Source organism: Megalops cyprinoides, chromosome 4, assembly GCF_013368585.1.
Source record: "Megalops cyprinoides isolate fMegCyp1 chromosome 4, fMegCyp1.pri, whole genome shotgun sequence".
In the NCBI taxonomy this organism is placed as follows: domain Eukaryota; kingdom Metazoa; phylum Chordata; class Actinopteri; order Elopiformes; family Megalopidae; genus Megalops; species Megalops cyprinoides.
The window spans coordinates 25,168,183-25,186,869 of NC_050586.1; the positions used below are offsets into that span (position 1 = coordinate 25,168,183).

At 44.0% G+C, this 18,687-nt stretch overlaps 2 protein-coding genes across 7 annotated transcripts in view; one reads left to right on the top strand and one right to left on the bottom strand.

The window, feature by feature from the left end:
• Positions 1-1,132: 1,132 nt before the first annotated feature.
• Positions 1,133-12,690, bottom strand: naa35 (N-alpha-acetyltransferase 35, NatC auxiliary subunit). Of its 3 annotated transcripts, none has more exons than XM_036526558.1 (23): positions 12,618-12,690; positions 9,992-10,120; positions 9,197-9,230; positions 8,672-8,786; positions 8,288-8,362; positions 8,024-8,191; positions 7,433-7,499; positions 7,279-7,322; positions 6,651-6,701; positions 6,307-6,390; positions 6,106-6,220; positions 5,496-5,674; positions 5,206-5,265; positions 4,986-5,092; positions 4,674-4,740; positions 4,408-4,506; positions 4,136-4,314; positions 3,873-4,015; positions 3,485-3,552; positions 2,746-2,886; positions 2,283-2,405; positions 1,894-1,974; positions 1,133-1,287 (listed from the first exon to the last, which is right to left on the bottom strand). In XM_036526558.1, the coding sequence occupies exons 2-23, from the start codon at positions 10,110-10,112 to the stop codon at positions 1,228-1,230; spliced, it is 2,181 nt and encodes a 726-aa protein (XP_036382451.1). In that variant the 5' UTR covers positions 10,113-10,120; positions 12,618-12,690; the 3' UTR covers positions 1,133-1,227. The 3 variants fall into 3 exon arrangements, with proteins under 3 accessions (XP_036382451.1, XP_036382452.1, XP_036382450.1); XM_036526559.1 differs by having other exon boundaries at positions 3,879-4,015; positions 9,992-10,132; XM_036526557.1 differs by having other exon boundaries at positions 9,992-10,132.
• A 251-nt stretch (positions 12,691-12,941) lies between these two features.
• agtpbp1 (ATP/GTP binding protein 1) overlaps positions 12,942-18,687 on the top strand; it is a 28,949-nt gene continuing 23,203 nt past the window's right edge. For 3 of the 4 annotated variants that reach the window (XR_005004929.1, XM_036527512.1, XM_036527510.1), the window contains exons 1-3: positions 12,942-13,054; positions 14,445-14,510; positions 16,962-17,092. Coding sequence is in view for 3 of the 4 variants with exons in the window: in XM_036527512.1 (XP_036383405.1) it covers positions 14,479-14,510; positions 16,962-17,092 (163 nt within the window). In the remaining variant the exon portion in view is untranslated. The remainder of the gene's footprint in view (positions 13,055-14,444; positions 14,511-16,961; positions 17,093-18,687) is intronic. The other variant, XM_036527511.1, reaches the window with a different exon arrangement.

Below are 18,687 nucleotides of genomic sequence, written 5' to 3' on the forward strand. Positions count from 1 at the left end.
GAACCCTATTTTAAATCTGTCATACATTTCTTTTTTGAAAGAGCTTTTATTTGATTTTTGTTGCTGAAGAATCTGGAATCCATAGCAAGTGGACATAAGAGTTACTGCAAGCACTATTTTATATTTTGTAATAGCTATTCAATGTAGAAATATGGAATTTTCCCTGTAAGATTTTTACTGTGGAAATGGGGTAAGGTAGTGGAAATAAAAGTGATTTGAATGCCACATGGAGTTATATTTTGCCCTCACAACTGCAGTGCTGCAGCAGAGAGCACAGTCAGGCAGCAGGGTTGGATGTGTGTGTAGGCGTGCTTACACTTCATGGTGTCACAGAGTTTGTGTGGTTACACAGTGCAAGTTTGTATTTTGCAAAGTGTTAAACAGTGTGCTTGCTAGAATGCAAAGGTTTTTTTTTTCTGTTAACATGCAGACTAGACAACACTTTCCACACCTCACTTTGAGCATCATTGAGGTTATAAGACTTACATGAGTAACCTGTACTTGTAACACACAGCTCTGCATTATGACCTGGATGCAGTATTTCTTCCTGTCAGTCACTGAGGGGGACAGTAAGTGCACTAAATCCAGCACACGTTTCCCCTGTGAGACTGCAAACTCAGCACCCACTGCAGTCATTCTAAGAGGGGGATATTTTCAAGAGGTACTGTGTGGGCATCATCTATGTCTAAAAAGATGTTTAACTACATGCAGCCAGATTCTTAACCATCAGACACCCACTATAAACATATTCCACACTTAAGTAATGTTTCTTTAAGTACTGTATGGGGATGTGGACTCAACAGGATCTCAAAATAGAGGCTTAGTAACCTATGAAAATCTACACATCATCTCTACCATGCAATTTGGATATCAATGGCTTGTTAAGTGTTCTTTTGTAGATTGTTCCTGTTATCTTTCCTGGCAACAGACTAACTCATACCAGTGTAATTAGGCCTCTGCAAAGCTCACAGCTTTATGATTGCTGGGGATTCTGGGAAATGTCACCATCAGTGAAATGGCAAGAGACCTTTCATGGTTGGGTCTTTCCCAGCAAATGACACCATCCACCTGTCACTTCAAGGGGGTCTAATTACACAATTGCAGTCAAATAAACACAGCCCTGTCTCACGTGTGCCAAATGCTCTTTAATCTCTTATTCATGAACATCACAGCATTCACAAACTGCTCAGGCAGGAAGTGAGGTCCAGCATCCAGGGACACAACGGCTCAGATTATCTTCACCACAGGGAAGTATTTGTGCGCTGAGAAATCAAACTGCGGAAGAACCTGCAGAGACACATCCACACAAGCATGCAGTGAGGGCCAGCAAACACCAGGGGGAGGCAGAGACAAACAAACAGCCTCATTCCTCAATTACAGAGGGAGTGTTCATGGACGATCAGTAACTACTTTGAACCAATCAGTGTCATGCTGTAGAGAGCAAAGTCTTTTGATCCGTTTAAACAAATTACTGATTGACAGCACATGACATTTTCATCTTAGAGATCTTGAAGCCTGAGGCATCACAACAGCAGGGTGCACACCACCAGGGGGAGACAGAAAGCAACCGAATACACAAACGCGCAGCTTCTGCTCATTGGAGAGCAACCGATGGGCAAAGATTACAGGAGTTACAGGATTGCAGTAATGGAGAAACAGTACTTTAGGTAGTAAGAGGAGTGGAGCTGTAGCCACACTGCAGCTAGAGAAACAATACACACTATGGCTCTAGAGTAATAGTATTTGGACTGCTGTAACAGAGTAACCACACTTACACTGAAGACATTAGGTAACGATATTCTCACTTCCATGATATAATACCAGTACCGACACTGCAGAAATGGAGAGGCAGCTCTCATACTGCCGCAGCAGAGACGATCAGAGTTACGCTACCTTCGTCTCCTTTTTGTGGCCCCCTGCAAGCAGCTTCATCACCACAATATTGGGTTTGGCCACTTTAAGGATTCGATTCACCTGCAAGCACAGTTCACAAGCATAGTAGAGAAACATTCAGATTAAGATAAAGGGTAAACTCCAGTTTTACTACTATACTGTCACTACACACACTGAGACTGTTTTTCATCCTGAGAGTAAGGATGCTGCATGGGTATTGTCACCGTATTTCTTCATATTGTACCTGTATGCGTTTGCCTCTGCTTTTCGTTAGTTTGTGCTTTGTAGTAATATTAGCAGGATGTAACTGATGCAGGATAAAGAACTAGTAGAAAAAAAAAGATAAATTGATAATAATTAACAGGGCCCCCTATGAGCAGACAGGGTACCTCCGGGTCTGGGCTGGGCACGTTCTCCAGAATCAGCTTGGCCTGCTGGAAGTGTTTACTCGCTGCTAGGTATAGATCAGCTGACTGAGGGGGAGGGCTGTACTTCTTCAAGTCAGACATTTCCTGGACAGATCATACAATACGTAAATACATGCAGCGTGAGCGCACACACATCAGTTAATACTGCATGAAATAGAACACTGAAATACATTTAACAAAACCTGTACAATGAAAGCACCTGAGACACCATGTAAGTCCATACTAATCACATGACCTTTGCTCTCTTTACAACAGATGACAGATGATAGTATCATTTGACCCGAGCCCTGGCTATAGCCCTAGTATCACACAGTACCCTGCCCTAAACAGATGAAGTGTACACTACACAGTACCCTGCCCTAAACAGATGAAGTGTACACTACACAGTACCCTGCCCTAAACAGAAATTACAATTAATCAGTACCTTAAACTGGATGTAGTGTACTGGAGGGGGCGTGACCACGCTGTTGAACGGGGCGAACCGGTGCTCATAGCGCACTTGCTCACTGTCCAGCTCAAACTGCGGCTTCCGCACCTTCCCATCCATGTCCAATGCAATCATTGTCTACATTTTGAGAGAGATAATGTGTTTGTGTAAAAAAAAAAAAAATTGAGGCCGTTCCAAATTTGTCTTTTCAAATTTTTCTCTTGCAGGTCGTGCACACAGCAGACACTCCTACATTAACAGTATAATGTACATATGTGTTTGATCATTCTCAGTATCGACATCTCAAAAAATTTGGTCCTCACTGATTAAACACTGTATCACTGATGCTGAAGCATATAACTGGCTGACTGGGAACATCGCACTGAAAATTATTCACTGCAATAATTTCAAAATTATTATTATTTTTTTGCCATATTTTCATCTTTCACAGTGAGCAATTTCAGACACATTTGTAATTAAATCTGTCTGAAACTGCAAGTTCAAAATTAAGTTTGTTTTTTAAAGCGCTAAAATAAATGACGCTTTGAATTAATTTACTGTCAAATTCTTTTATGATTTTAAGTAATACGTGCTATCGTTATGGGAATTTCATACTGAAACGTTCATTGCAGAGCATGCCAATTTAAAGGAATTACCAAGGGTTTGTGAAGCATGTCTGTAATGCTCTTTCTGGTAATCATTTACTTTATTTTATATCATTGAGTGAAGGCGGTACCTTGTACATGCCAGCACACATGTTCTGGTAGGCTTGACTCATGGTAATCTCTTTGCTCAATGGCCGTGCTGCAGAATAAAAAGAGAACACAATATTATAAACTCCAGTCTGAGTATGTGTGCGTGCGTGTGTGCAGAGATGTACATATGTACAAGCTGTGTGTATTTGTGTGTACAGTATGTGTGTGTAGTACGTATGTATAGTGTATGTGTAGTGTGTGTGCAGGGTATGTAGTACCTGTGTACAGTACATGTATAGTGTATGTAGTGTGTGTAGTATGTGTAGTGTTTGTGCGTATATATATATATATATATATAATGTATATAGTATGTGTGTATAGTATGTGTAGTGAGTGTATGGTACGTGTGTGTCTACGGTATGTGTATACTCTCACTCTTCTTCTTCTTCCGGCCCTTCTTGCTGCTGCGACTCTTCTGCTGTTCTTCCAAGATTCTCTCCTCAGCCATCTGAGAGCTGTCAGCCCGACTCAGTGTTGACATGAGCCAGGCATACAGGAACTCCGAAAGGTACCTGCCCCACACACACGCACACAAACACACAAGCACAGTGTATTCAGTGCATACATCAGTGTTCTACTGACAAGGAATCCCCGAGAGACATGCAGTCTGAAGCAGTCACAGTGCTACGCACCAGTAGATGTAGTAGTACTCGTGCATGCTGTAGAGCTCCAGCTCAAAGCCACTCAGCAGGTACTGGATCATGATGCGCAAGTTGTGGTACAGCACCCAGGTTCCCAGACAGGCCAGGTGCTGCCGCTGAGGCTCCAGCTTCATCAGGAGACTGTGCAGGGCTGCGTCCACCTTCTCTGCCTGAGAGAGGACAGGTCAGACACAGCCACACCAACATGCCGCCATGATGCACAAGGTGTGATAACACACACTTTCTCACACACACACCCCTACCTCATCCTGCAATGTGGCAAACTCCTCCAGGATGTGTCCCAGCTTGTCCCTCTGTCTGGCGCGGTTGTGCCCGTGAATCTGAATGAGGCTGCAGAAGGGCTACAGAAGCACAGCAACCGTCAGCAGCTTCCAGACACAGCAGAGAATACGTAACTATAGAGACAGCGTAAAATCACAAACTCTGGGAGTAGTATGGAATCTACATAGCAGAGGAACTGTGCTGCACGGTAAAGGCAGAGAACTGCAGCCACGCTGGAGAAACAGACCCTGGAGCAGTGCGTGACGAATGAGTCAATGTAGTCCTTAGCCTGGTGGTTATTATACAGACAGCACCTGCAGAAACAAGACACGCCTCAGCATCAGTGTCAAAGCAGTCACAGAGTGACAGTCAAACCCAACAGACAGAGAGGACGTGACAGTCAAGGCTCATAGATACACAGAGAGGTTGTGACAGTCAGGGTTCACAGATAGACAGAGAGGACATTACAGGGCTTACAGGCCACACAGAGAGCTCATGACAGCCAGGGCTCACAGAGGAAAGAAACAAGTGTACAGCACTAGCGGAGAGGGTCACTTACTTGGCAGAAAGGACCGGGGGGCTCACAAAATGCCTCAGTGCGTCTTTGATCATGTCCTGCATGAGATGGGACCCAAACACTTTCTTATTATCGATCAGAAAGGTGGTCTGTGTGTGAGAAAGAGAGAGAGAGAGAGAGAGAGAGACACACATATTAGTAACCCTGGAATGATCAGCTTACCAATAAAGAAGGATTATAGCACAAAATGCAGTTTATTTACCTGTAGTAACGACCGGGAAAGAACACACGGTGACTGCTCGCTGAACTCACAGAAAAAGTCCTGAAGAAAAACATATCACACTCTAAATGAGATAAGTACTTGCTTAAACACATATATGGAGTGTGTGTGTGTGTGTTTGAGGGTATATGTGATTATGCCCCAAGCCTGCATCTGTAAATACAGGTGAATGTATGGGGCAGACAGCACAGGAGAGAGCCTGGAATAGGCACATATTCAGAAAAAAGTATGCAATTGCAGTGACCGTTCACTAGGAGGCAGTCAACCCATACCAGAATGCCGTGCAGGTTGGTGGTGTTGATGACCTCGCACACCGTCTTGATGCGCTCAATCAATTTACTGAAGTAGTTGACCATCTCCTCTCTCTTAATGATCTTGGCATAGCGAGGGAAAGTGGGAGGAAGCAGTCTCTGGTTGACCAGTGGTTCAAATCCCATCATTATGGGGTGATCTGAGAGAGAGAAGACAAGTTACAACATGGGAGCAACCATAAGCGCACTGTGCACCTCATTTGGTGGTATCATTCTGGAACACTGTGTGTGTGTATGTGTGTGTGTGTGTGTGTGTGTGCGTGTGTGTGTATGTGTGTGTGTGTGTGTGTGAGAGTGTGTGTGTGTGTGTGTGTGTGTGTGAGAGAGTGTGTGAGTGTGTGTGTGAGTGTGTGTGTGTGTGGGTGTGTGGGTGTGTGTGTGGGTGTGTGTGAGTGTGTGTGTGTGGGTGTGTGTGAGTGTGAGTGTGTGTGTGTGTGTGTGTGTGGGGGTGTGTGTGTGTGTGTGTGTGTGGGGGTGTGTGTGTGTGTGTGGGTGTGTGTGTGTGTGTGGGTGTGTGTGTGGGTGGGTGTGGGTGTGGGTGTGGGTGTGTAAGTGCACGCGCTGTGGGTACCTCCTTTGGTGGTGTCGTTCTGGGACTGGATGCCGTGGCAGATGGTGGAGTGGATGGCTGGGAGCAGGTCAGCTGCCTGAGCCATGAGCTTCTGCGCCTCGCTCACTGAGCTGGTCTGCATGGGAGCAACAGCAGCACGTTACAGCCTGCCAAACACAACACACCAGTGCAAACCTGTGCATGCATGCAACAGTCTCTCACCTCTTTCTTGGTGAAGGCGATCAGTGCGGTCAGCAGAAGACGTGTGAATTTGATCCTGCTGAAGAGGGCCAGGCACTGCTGATGCTGAAACACAGACACACATGCATGAAGACACACACACACACACACACACACACACACACACACACACAGACACACACAGACACACACAGACACACACACTGGAGGACAGTATGAGTGCAGAACGTCCCCAGAGAGTGCCGTTTTTAGCCAGTGTCCTTCAAAAAGCTCTCTGGTCCTACAGCTGACGTGGGAAACAGACTAGTAGACAGACAGACAGATGGGCAGACAGACAGGCAGACAGACAGGCAGACGCCTCTCACCTCCAGCTCTACCTCCGGATCACGCTGCTCCCCCTGGCGACTGCGTGTGCTCTGTGGGGTAGGAGGGGTCAGAGGTCAGAGTCAGTGAGTCCTATCACACGGACCTGTAGACCTGATAAACTGCCTCCTTGAGACCAGGGCTGAGCTGGCCTTCAGGTCAGAAAGAGCTTCATCTCTACAGTCTCTGAGAAACAGAGAGGCATAAGAGCACAGACAAGTCTCCAGCCTCTTCTAAAATGACAAACACAAACCAGTTTTCTCCAAGCCAGCTTCTTATCACAAGCGCTCACTGTGTGCTTTGACTCTTAATTCTCTGACTTTGGCCTGTTCATGAACTGGCCATTAAGCCATAACTGAAAATTCAGCATTTCATTTTTTTCAGGTTCATCATGAGGACGAGTGGTCCCTTGAGCTGGACCTGCTCCTCAGTGGGCTCATCTCAGGACAAGGGACAGCCCAATAAGCCGCCACATTGAGTGGCACCTTCAGCGCACAGCTGCCATTTCTCCCTATGATGGACTTCTATTATTTCCATGCACTGACAGAGGACATAGAACAGTTACACCATAGTTTCATCCTAGTTTTTCTACACAATTCCACAGGTCACTGGCAGGTCAGTGTGCAGTACCTTCACTCTCCTCTGGAGGTCATCCTCAACATCCTTCAGCATGCCTGCAGGCCAAACACACAGACACAGTCACACACCATCCCCCCAGTACTAATCCTGACCCAAGCAGCAGGGATAGGGCTATGGCCAGGGCTAGGGTTAGGTTTAGGGCTACCTGTCACACGCATTTCCGTCACGTTGTTTGCCATTTTGAAGCCGTATGTCATCGCCTGGAAATCCTCCTGAAAAAAAGTATTTTTCACGTTAGAAAAATAACGAGAGCAGCTAGGGGAGCAGGGGTGAATCAGCAGTGCCCTTCATGCAGGTGACATCAGGGTGACAGGTGGCACACCTGGACCAGGCTGCCCTGAGTGCCGCCATTATTACCTCTGCACCGACAAGGTAGTCTACACTCAGACATTTAGAGCTGCACTCGTGGCTTTCGGTACAACCCCACAGGAATATGTGCTTTTAAAGATTCCCACATGGGAAAATATTTATCACAGAAAATCTCTGACAAGTTTTGCTTACTATGACATCTGACCCCACAAGCCCCTCCATCTGCGGAGGCAGCAGGTGTGGGTTCAGTGGAGATGACGGGCATGAGGGGATCCACATGCTCATCAAATGGTGTCTTTATGGCAGGGGCCTCCTGCGGCTGGCTGAGATACGTCAATCTTCCTGATCGTATTTCACACCATCAACACGCGCCTGCCATCTCAGTGAGTCTGAACAAAGTTCACTTCAGGCAGGGAGCTCTGCTCACCTCCTCGAACACAGCTGCCTTGTTGACCTTTTCGCGCGCAATGTCACAGACTTTCAGAATGCCCAAGGCGAAGGCTTTCATGGCAGGGTCCTCGATGAGGTCGGGGTTGTGGACGTACAGGCACGTGAACACAGTCTGGGCCAGAGAGTGGCCCTCCAGCCAGGTGATCTACGGGTGTGGTCAGAGAGAGGTCAGAGAGAGAGGTCACAGCTAACACAACTGTACAGGAGTGTAGTGTATTTCACAAAGGATGGGATCTCTCACCAGGCAGCAAAAACAGGTGTCCATGACTCCAATGAGCTCAGGCAAACTGAGGTCTCTCACCCTGATGGCTCCATCCTGCAGTGACAGAGAAAGCAACAGAGAACGGGACAAAGAGAGAAAGTTATACGAGCTGAGTGACATGAGCAATTTTACCACCCATCAGAGCAGTTAAGCAGGACATTCAGCTGGATAAATGAACTTAACATGTCCTGGGAGATACCTTACTGACAGCAGAAAATGAACCTGCCTGGCCAGCCGTGAGCAGAAGAGGTGAGTTAACTGGGAAAATGGTGTTTGGAACCTCTGATTCAGCTCATTTCTCACTGTTACACTGACATGACAATCAACAGGATTAAACATGAACAGAAAGCGTAAGGTTACAACCTTGACCGCTTGCTGGAAGTTCAACACCTTCCTGTTGACCTGGTTGCCAATCATTCCGGCATCCATCTTTGGGTCCATCATCTCAATAGCAGACATGGCCTCAAACAGCCCAAACCTGCCAACCAGTAAGAGGACAGTCATGCACACGTTCACACGTTCCTGTAAACAATGGTAAACACAAACAATAGGGTATTTCATCATTCCAGATCTTCTGCAGCTAACAGCTGCACGTCAGCCGGTTACACAATTAAGAAACCAAACCGCAAAACAAAGACAAAAGATATGTCCAACAATGAATGCCCTCAGGTATACACACAAGAACTGGCCCCCTTCCACAGCAATCCTTTACAGTGAAAATACACAGGCTATTGTACTCGGGAGACCTAAATTACTTGACTGGTGTCAACAGTCTTACAGTCTCCGTGTTCCACCATGCAGGACTAACAGGTGAAAACTACACCTTCTGGCACCTAGTGGGAAATGTCACGTGGTTATTTCTGTACCCATGACAACCATTGTACTCACAGTTTATCATGGAGCAGCTCTCCAAGGTTGAGTTCTGAAATGAACAAAAAACAACCCGTTTTTACATTAGGACAATCAAACAGTGCTCCCATGCATTAAAGATTCTCTTCAGCATAAACCATGAATATTGAATATGAAGCATAAACCATGTTAATACTTTCAAAGCAGCAAGTAAAGGTCTAATGGAAAAGAATGGAGCAGACACACGGTCAGTTCTTTCCATTTCACTCCAGCCAGTAAAAATAAAGTCTGGGAGATTTTTAAATGCCTGTTTTATTTTAGTCCTATATTTACTTTCCTCAGTGAGGGGAGAACATTCCAAGTCCAAGAATGTGTTCTCAGGGGTGAGCAGACTGAAAAATCTGCAGCCCAACGGACTATGGTGAACAACAAACACCAGAGCAAGTCTGTACCTTCATGCACTGAACCCTACAACAAGTCTACATTCATGCATTATACTCTACAACGAGTCTACTTTCATGGACTGGACTCGCCAAGAAGAAGAATTCATGGACTAAACCCTACAGAGTGTCTACATTCAAACACTAAACCCTACAGCGAGTCTACCTTTACGCAGTAAACTCCAGAGAGTGTACCTTCAGGCAATAAGCCCTACATCGAATTAACATTCATGCACTAAAACTACATTAAGTGTACCATCACACACAAAACCCTACAGCAAGTCAACATTCACACCCTAAACCCCATTTAAAGGTAGTTTCTGTGTACCTTTACACACACATACGCACACACAAAGTGAGCCACTACCTTCACACACACACAATGAGTTAGTACCTTTGCAGGCCCCTTTGAAGTCCTGTGTGATATCCACCCAGTTTGCATTGTTCTTCATCTTTTCAGGAATACCAAGCCCCCACCCAGCATCGTCCTCTTCCACTGATGACTTCATCACCATGGCGACAGCTGCAAGCAGACCTGGTACTACATTAGCTTAGCAATTTCTTTTTATCCAGAGGGATGTACAGAGCTATATATATATACATACTGAGCCAGTTTTGGTTAAGTATTTAAGTACCAGAAGGTGTTGCCCACTTTGGAACTGATCAGGACACTTTTGGGTTACAAGCCCTGCTCCCTACTACTACAATACACTGCTGCTCTGCTCCTTACTGCTAAATTGCACTAGTGGTACAATGAGGCACGAAGAAGTCACACAGGTGGGATACAGGTACACAATGTTTTGGGTCACATTTTCTCCCTTGTTTCTACTTATTGTGCACCGAAGAGGGATACTTATCTACTCCAGTGTCTAACAATCGCACTGCTGACCAAAAATGTCTCCGCTTAACTTCAAAAAAGTAGTGCATAGCTTGTCTGATGATTAGGTGCACTCTAAGGAAACCAGCTCCACTTCAAGCCTAAAAAGGCTGCAACAGCAGCTCTCAGTGCAATGGAAAATTTTAATGCTGGTGGCTTTCCTGTGCTGTGGCAACACTGCCTCCCTGCCACTGTAATCCAGTCACCCAGTACACATACCTATGCCAAGATATAAAGATGATATTTACACTACATTTACATTTATTCATTTGGCAGATGCTTTTATCCAAAGCGACTTACAAATGAGGTAGAGTACAGCGCAAGGGTGTTGTAGAGTACACAACACAAAGATGACATACAATTATGCAAAGACAAAGACTTGTGGTGGGAGTGGAGATTGAGTACCTGTGTGGCAGAGATGGAGTATACATGTTGAAAAGATGGGTTTATTTCTCCTGACCTTTCAGGCAAGCCAAGCACCACGCACTGCCTCATATCAATTAGTCCCAACCTTTTGATACCATTCCCAGCCCTAGTGTAAAGCTGCTGTAAAAAGATACAGCCCAAAGCTGTCGCCTCTGTTGATAAACTGGCCAATGGTGTGGTACAGTACTGAAGACGTAGAGCCTGCAAGCCAAACATTTGCAGCGCTGGATTCTCAGGAAGGGCCCTGCAGGTCTTCTCATGCGCTCATGCGCAAACTTAAACCTAGCTGTTTCAGTTAATACACTGCTGTATGAAAGGACAGACAGATCGTGTGTAAAACTGTTGGATGGGTGCCCTTCCCTGGATACAGCTGTCTGCTGGAAAAAAAGTCAAATAAGGCAAACTGTACACTGGAGGCTTCGGTAAGTCTGCCCGTAAATATGATACACATGTATGCCTGCTCTCCTCTGCTTCCACTAGTAATGCTGTGAACTGTGTGCATCTGTTGACAGTTTCCAAGCTATCTGAATTATCTGTTATGCGTGATTGTATAAAGTCAACTTGCTCTTGGAGTTCACCTGTGGCTATGGTGATGGGGAAACGTGGCACTCTTCCCTCATGAAGACATGGGGTCTGTTTTGCATTTTTTCCATCTTATAGGGCAAATCACACCCATGACACTTTAATAAATTACACAGTGTTTGATGGGGACATCTCTGTCTTTGATCGGGCACAGTTTGAGCACATTATTTCTATGACTTCCACTATAGGTGGTTTATGTTCTGTTCACAAAGTTTAAATTCGCTACAACTTACATGCTGTTTCCATGTAACATTTAATTTATTTATAAACAACATCAATTCTAAATTGGATCAATATCAATATCTATATTGGACCAATTTAGACTTTGATTTAGAATTTCATGCATACAATGGCCGGTGCATATACGTGACGCTGCATTACAATACGTAAACAAAGTCAAATGAGGATCCATTCTCCCGGAAGACTGAGAACAGCTGATGACATGAATGAGGTTTAACCTGGCTACATCAGTGTTGTGGGTACAAAGGCACAGTGAAATCAATATCGACAGAGAAACCGACATACATAACTCACCTCATCCAACTACAGGATGTTATCTACCTAGCTATTGTTCATTACACAAACACAATCAATTACCACACAAAACAACGCTTAACATTTAACGTCAGACATAGATAGCGTAAGTTAACTACAGGACATGCTTTTATCAGACACTAGAAACAAGTGCATAAACACATGTTCGTTATCAAACTGAAAAAATAACACACTGATGTAATTAACGTTAAGGTTAACGTTACTTCTAGTTAACGTCAGTTACGTCATTTAAATCTTCACATATATTCACAACACAGGCTAGCTTGGCTAACCAGTTAAGCAACAACATGGATTCGTTACCTACACACAGGAGCGAACAATCTATCTGGGTCGCTATAGCACTTTAGCGACACATTCTCTCAGTTAGCTAACGTTTGCTAATGTCATTTAACATGTAGACAAGCTAACTTAACATTAGATGCCTAACCAGTTAGCTAGCGGCAAGAAAGGCCTGTCTCCATCATTGTTTGCAGAGCAAAGTTCTAAAACTATGAATTAATACATGGCCAACAAAATTAAATATTACCTGCTAGCTAGGAATTTTAATTCATAACCACATATTTATTTGGATAATACTTACCAGCCTAGCTATCTAGCAGCTACGCTTGCTGCTGTTCCAACATTCACAGAACATCAAAGGCAGAACCGGAAGAGGGGGTCGTGTCAAAATGTCACTACGTTCGCGTTGTGTTCTGGGAAATTAAGTATAGCAGTAAACCAGTGAGGTCTGGAAAAGGAACAATACCGTACTTTAAAACATCATTTCCCACAATCACTTGAGAGCAAAACGTAAACTTCAAGCGTCCAGAGTGCAGGCCAAAGAACTACAAGTCCCAAGAACTACAGGCACCAAGCGATTAAGAGTCCAATTCTCGCGTTATTCCGTAAGTATTGACAGCAATGGTCTTGAGAGTAGGAAAGGGTTTGTATCATAACATCGGGGCGTTTCATTTTATGAGATAAATGGAAATGAGGAAAAACTTCCTTTCTACGGGACACCACTTCATATGATGATTGGTCTGTAAACAGCCTTGTTTTATGCGTTTTTGTGTCGTTCTCCTCTGAATGTTTTCGAGATGTAAGTTAGTTGAGTTGTTAGCTAAATGCATAGAGGGCAGGTGTAACGGTTGCTAGCTAGCTTCTGTAGCTAACCAACCTTAGCGTTACGTTACTGCACAGCAGATTGCAATGACAGTTGTGGCAATCATTACAGTTCTACAGCTCGGTAGCCAGCAAGCTTGTAGATCTGGGACCCAAGCTGTTTTGCAAACGGGTTGCAAATACAATTGATATACAGATGAGATTTCCTCTGTGTCGATAATCATGACGCTAGCTAACGTTAGCTAGCTTGCTGGAGCTAGTTGGCTATTTAATTTTGTTAGCTCATGGTGTGGTAAGACTTGCTTAGACGTGCTGTGTTACTAGCTCGCAAGCTAATGCTACCTAGCTAGGTAATTAGATACACGTGGGAATGTTACCCTAACCAGTTAAGCAAATATAATAGTATACTTCGTTAGCTTATTGGTACTCGATTTAGCAAGTGAGCTGTCACAGTAACCTAGCTAGCTCACTCATTAATACGAAATCAGCATTGATGTTGCTAGACAGCTAACTTAATTTTCTGTAGCTATGTATGTGCGGTCAAAAATGTTTATTTAAATGCGTAGTTTTATATATATATATATATATATATATATATATATATATATATATTTATGGGGGTGTTATTCGCTACCAACCATTCACTTTTTTATAGATGTGCATTATTTGAGTAGCGGTACCAGTAGAACTCCGCCCCCAGTTATTAGTTAAAATGATTCCACGGCATGGGTTCCTACGAGCTGCAAGTCATTCAGTTCTCGCGTTACAGAGGAACACGTACGCCTCCTCCTTGCTTCGACGTTGCGCACTGTGCGCTTCCTTTGTACGTTGTAAAGGTGATCTCAGCTGATCACCCCAAGTAATGACATTATAAGGAAGCAGTTTCTGTTTCAAGACACGAGACACCTACTTTCATTGCCTGATTGTGTACCCGTACACGAAGACAAAGGCTATTGCATTTCATTTCCAAAAGCTCCAGGATGTCCACAGTGTGAAAGGGATACCCAGTTTTTACATGTAACACCCCTACCGTGCATAATGGAAATAATCCATAGGCTGTACAGCAACATGTTATGGGGAACCAAACAGTAGTGGGTTTGAGTCAAGATGATCTTGATTAATTCTCAGTAAAGAGGCAGGATAAGATTGTGTAACTAAGTGAACAACTAAAGACAGCACAGCCTCTGCTTTGTCTCATCTTTTGGCCCAAATGGGCCAAAATGTGCAAGGAAAACCCCAAGTAATGCATATGATCTCCTTGTGTGGCAGATCCCTGTGAATTAATATGTATTTAATTTTGTTAAAGCAGGAATTTGGAATGGTGAAGTGAAAGAAAAAAGATGAATAAACCGAAGATGACAACAGAGAAGGGGTAAGTGCTGAGAGATGACGGCTGCCATATAGAACCTTTCAGACGCACACAAACATACACCTGCCTAGGCTCACTCAAATTTGTACGCATGCAAACATATTCTGACATTACACATTGGTACCTATATAAACATTCACACACACATTATCCTCTCTGATTTCCTGCATGTGACCTTGAGTGGTAAGGAGATCAAACAACGCCACAGTTTAAAGCCAGTTTACAGCGGGAAAGTCATCTAGTCCTGCATCTAGCTGATTAAGCACATTTTCTTTCAGTTCTCCTGGTCAGACCTTCTCCCCTGAATCACTGTGATTTCAGACAAAAAGGAAATGTGAATTTGCATACTAAAGCTAAAACCCTGTTGTGACTCAGCTTTATATGGCAGTGTGTCTTGCACAGTAAACTTGTTAAAGATTGAGTGAGTCAGCACAGAATGATAAATGATTTATGCAGATTTATGAACGTGTCACTCTGGATAATTAGGGTTTGAGGTGAGTGGCATTGCATGAGTAGCTATTGAGTAGAAATAAACATTTTAAATGTTGACACAGGAAGTGTTCCTGGCTCTGTCGGTCATTCTGCTCAGGTATATCCTGTATGAGCTATCTGTCTGTCTGCCTCTCCCTCCATCCTCAGTTTGAAGGTCAGTCACTTATCAGGCTCTTGTTGTTGTATGTATACATAAGGCATATCTAGGCCTGTAGGCATGTAATAGTGTTTTCAGCAGGCATACTATCCAGCAGAGCATGCTGTCTGTGTGCAAGTTTGGAAGTGTTAATTCAGAAATCCTGATTATTTTCATACAGTTAGCGTGGAGTGTCTGCCACACAGAATTACTGTGGAGTGTCTGCCATACAGGGTTAGTGTGGCATATCTGGCACACAGGGTTAGTGTGGCATGAACCACAGGATTGGGCAGAGGTATCCAGATGTAGTATTTAATGCAAGGGGAAGTATTTGTAGATTTACATTTAAAATTCCCTAATCTGAAACCAATGTATAGTTTAGTATAGGGTAGTGTTCATCTAATGTATTGAGTAGTGCCTCAGCTGTGTGGGGGTTTTGGCTCCAAAAATGATGATGAATATATTTATTTTCAGGTCTCACATTCTGTTTGTCATTTATTCATTCTATTGTCATTTCAAAGACATTGTGGTTTATCTTGAGCAGGGATGTACAGTATTTAATTGTACTGTAGTGTATCTGAAAGGAATAGATGCATTTTTGAATGCGTAAACATGTACAGTAGCTGTATTGTGTAGGTGAATGGCTTGTATCTGAACACTCTTAGAGGTGTGTCCCAGCGGTGAGCTGCTACTCCAGGGGACATGCCATCCTGTGACTCTCAGAATGAGAGCTGATGACAGCACCAATTTCATAGTGAGCATAGGGAGAAACTGCAGTCTTCGCATTCACATTAAAAATATTTTAAAACGGCCATTAAAATCGCCCTGCTTTTCAAAAACTGAGAGCTGCATGGTTGATCACTTTAAATACTGTATGTGCATCAACTGCACCGTGACACCTGTGCATTATGTCTCTGACAATAGAGGAAGTGACTGAAGACATATCTCTGAGCCATGCATCAGTATGATTTCCTGGGGTTAGACTGGGGCTTGTTGCAGCAGAGCTGGGATATCACTATATTACTATTTCTGGTGGGGAAGTGTAGGGTTATAAGCCATTCCACAGACATACTCAGCTTCTGTCAATATTTACATTCATGTTACCTTTGCTGTGAATTATTGACATCACTGTGATACTCTCACTGTTCTCTAAATAAATGATAGGCCTCTAAATAAAGGGGACTGAGTGACAGTCAGCTGTGAAATAATGCATGAAAGCTCTACCGCTCACACACACTCAGTCTGTGTTCTGGATGAGCTGGGGAGCTGGAGAGTGCCCAGACTGTGGGCTTTACAATCACTTTAAAAATGTTCTATGGTGTAAGTTGGCTCTCCTCCCCTGATATGTCTGTGTGTGAGCAGGGGGTGCGTGTGTCTTACATGGACGTGGCCTGTGTGTGTGAGTCTTACAGGGATGTGACGTGTGTGTCTTACAGGAACGTGTGTTTCTTACAGGAACGTGATGTGATACTGGTGACAGGGCTATTTATGTTAGTGCCTTTGGTGCTGAACTTTCTGTGAGGTCTGCCGTGATGAAGGTTCTGACAAGAAATATTGTGCTGATGTTCCCCTTAAACTCGCAGGGGATTAAGTCGTCTCTATTTAGCTGCGTCTGCTCCAGTGACAGAATTCCGCCAGTGCTGGAGCTAGAGAGAACCCTGTGTCATGTGACGGGCAGTAAAGTGTGTTTATAAACACGGACAGACATTGAGGAGTGCCTGGAACATGAGCATACTTTCATGTTCAGTTTTGTGTTTATACATGTGCTCTGATGGGAAGGGTGTGTATAAACATAGACGTTGAATGATTTTCCTTCTTTCTCCCAGAATTCCCAGTAACTCGAGGGTCCTGATGCTGCTGGGTCAGCTGGAGAGGATGAGTGGGGAGGCTGTGCTCGCAGACGTGGAGACAGCCCGGCACGTCACGGCCAAGATCTTGCACCTCATCCAAACTCAAGGTATTCAGAGCATATGCCTCGCCCACTTCTCCCCTGTAGCCCAGCTCAACACATATCCCCAATATCTTCACTAAACAAAAGACACTTATATTCATATTTAATACCCAAAGGTGCAATTTGTGTGATTAATGCTCTGTGTGAAGAGGAGAAAGAGAAGCATTAATACTCTGTCTGTGAGAATCTGGCTCAGAGTAGGTCGGGGGTTGGCATATTTGGGGCAGTTGTCCTGGGATGGCCTGTTTTTGCTGGTGGAAATATTTCGGTGTCTGTGCAGGGAGGTGTAATCCAACCCCTGCCCCCCCGTGGAGTTCATCTTACTGCTTCAAGGGGAGTGACATATGAACCCTCAGGCCCAGAATCCCTGCCCCGCCCCCAGCACTGAGTCCATCAGCTGATGAAACCCTCTTTTGCTCAGTCTATTATTAACTCAGCTCTACTCTGCCAGGCTCACATGAACACTTCAACCCTCCCCCCACGGCCCACCCATCACCCAACTCAGCACACCCACTCTTTGCCCACAGCAGTTTGGGAGTGTCTAACCCAGCTCTGTGGGCGTGGTCACTACAGAGCCTATAGACACACCCACTCTCCTTTGAGACAGTGAATGAGGCAGATGACCGGGCAGAGACGGGCCTCCCGTAAGCTGGGAGTCAAAAGCCACTTATTGTTTATGATGTTCATGTTAGTTTTGTGGAAAATGAGATGTCCTGCTCATATATTCCCTATGTCAGTAGTTTAGTGTAGTATATAGTGTAGTTTAATATATATTATAGTATAAATGCTCTACTTAGTTTTTACAGGTTAGTGTATACTGTACTGTGTGTGTCTATAGGTGAGTATTGGTGTCCTGTACTCTGTATGTGTGTGTAGTTGAGTATGTGTGTGCTGTATGCTGTGTTTGTGTGTGTGTATGTGATTATGCGTGTGCTGTACTGTGTATGTGTTGGTGACTTGGGAAGTGCTGTTGTCTGTGAATAAACCTTTTTAACAACCAAAACAATAACACTGCATATGAGACTGACTGCGTTCCCAGTTCCAGTGTGCCATTTTAAATCTGGCTTGCTAATATGTGCAAGAAAATGACAGAATGACAAGTTCATACTTCATAAGCCATAATCTAAAACAGAACAAATGAGATCCATTCAAAAAAATTACGCTTTACCCTGATTCATTATTACCAATCCTTGAACAAAGTCGTCACACAAAATTTAGCTAGAAATTAGGTAACGTTCTCTGAAGTGTAATTTTCAACCTCCCCAGACATACACACCTCCAAGAAATAAATAAATGAATACATTTGCTTACAAATACAAACTCTACACCAAATGATTAATGTTATTAATTCTTTTTAAGCGGCTAAACATTTACCACAACACTCTTCTTCCAGCTCCCATTAGGGTGAAATGTGAACCAGGACATATCTGATCCAAACTGGAGACCTAAAGGTTAGATTTTATATGAGAGCCATTAACACTGCCATTTCTGCCTGATCTGCCTGCATTACGCTGCTGCTAGAAATGTAAACAAGGTACAAACTGAGAGAAAACGCAGCTACTCATGTTATAGCTAGCTGGCTGGTTAGTTAGCAAAGCTAG

Coding starts and splice junctions, on each gene's coding strand:
- naa35 (XM_036526558.1), bottom strand. CDS start 10,112: ATGGTGATGAAGTCATCAGTGGAAGAGGACGATGCTGGGTGGGGGCTT. Junction 6,391..6,650: donor ATCCGGAGGTAGAGCTGGAG/GTGAGAGGCGTC, acceptor TCTGTGTTTCAG/CATCAGCAGTGCCTGGCCCT. Junction 1,975..2,282: donor TGCCCAGCCCAGACCCGGAG/GTACCCTGTCTG, acceptor CTGTGCTTGCAG/GTGAATCGAATCCTTAAAGT.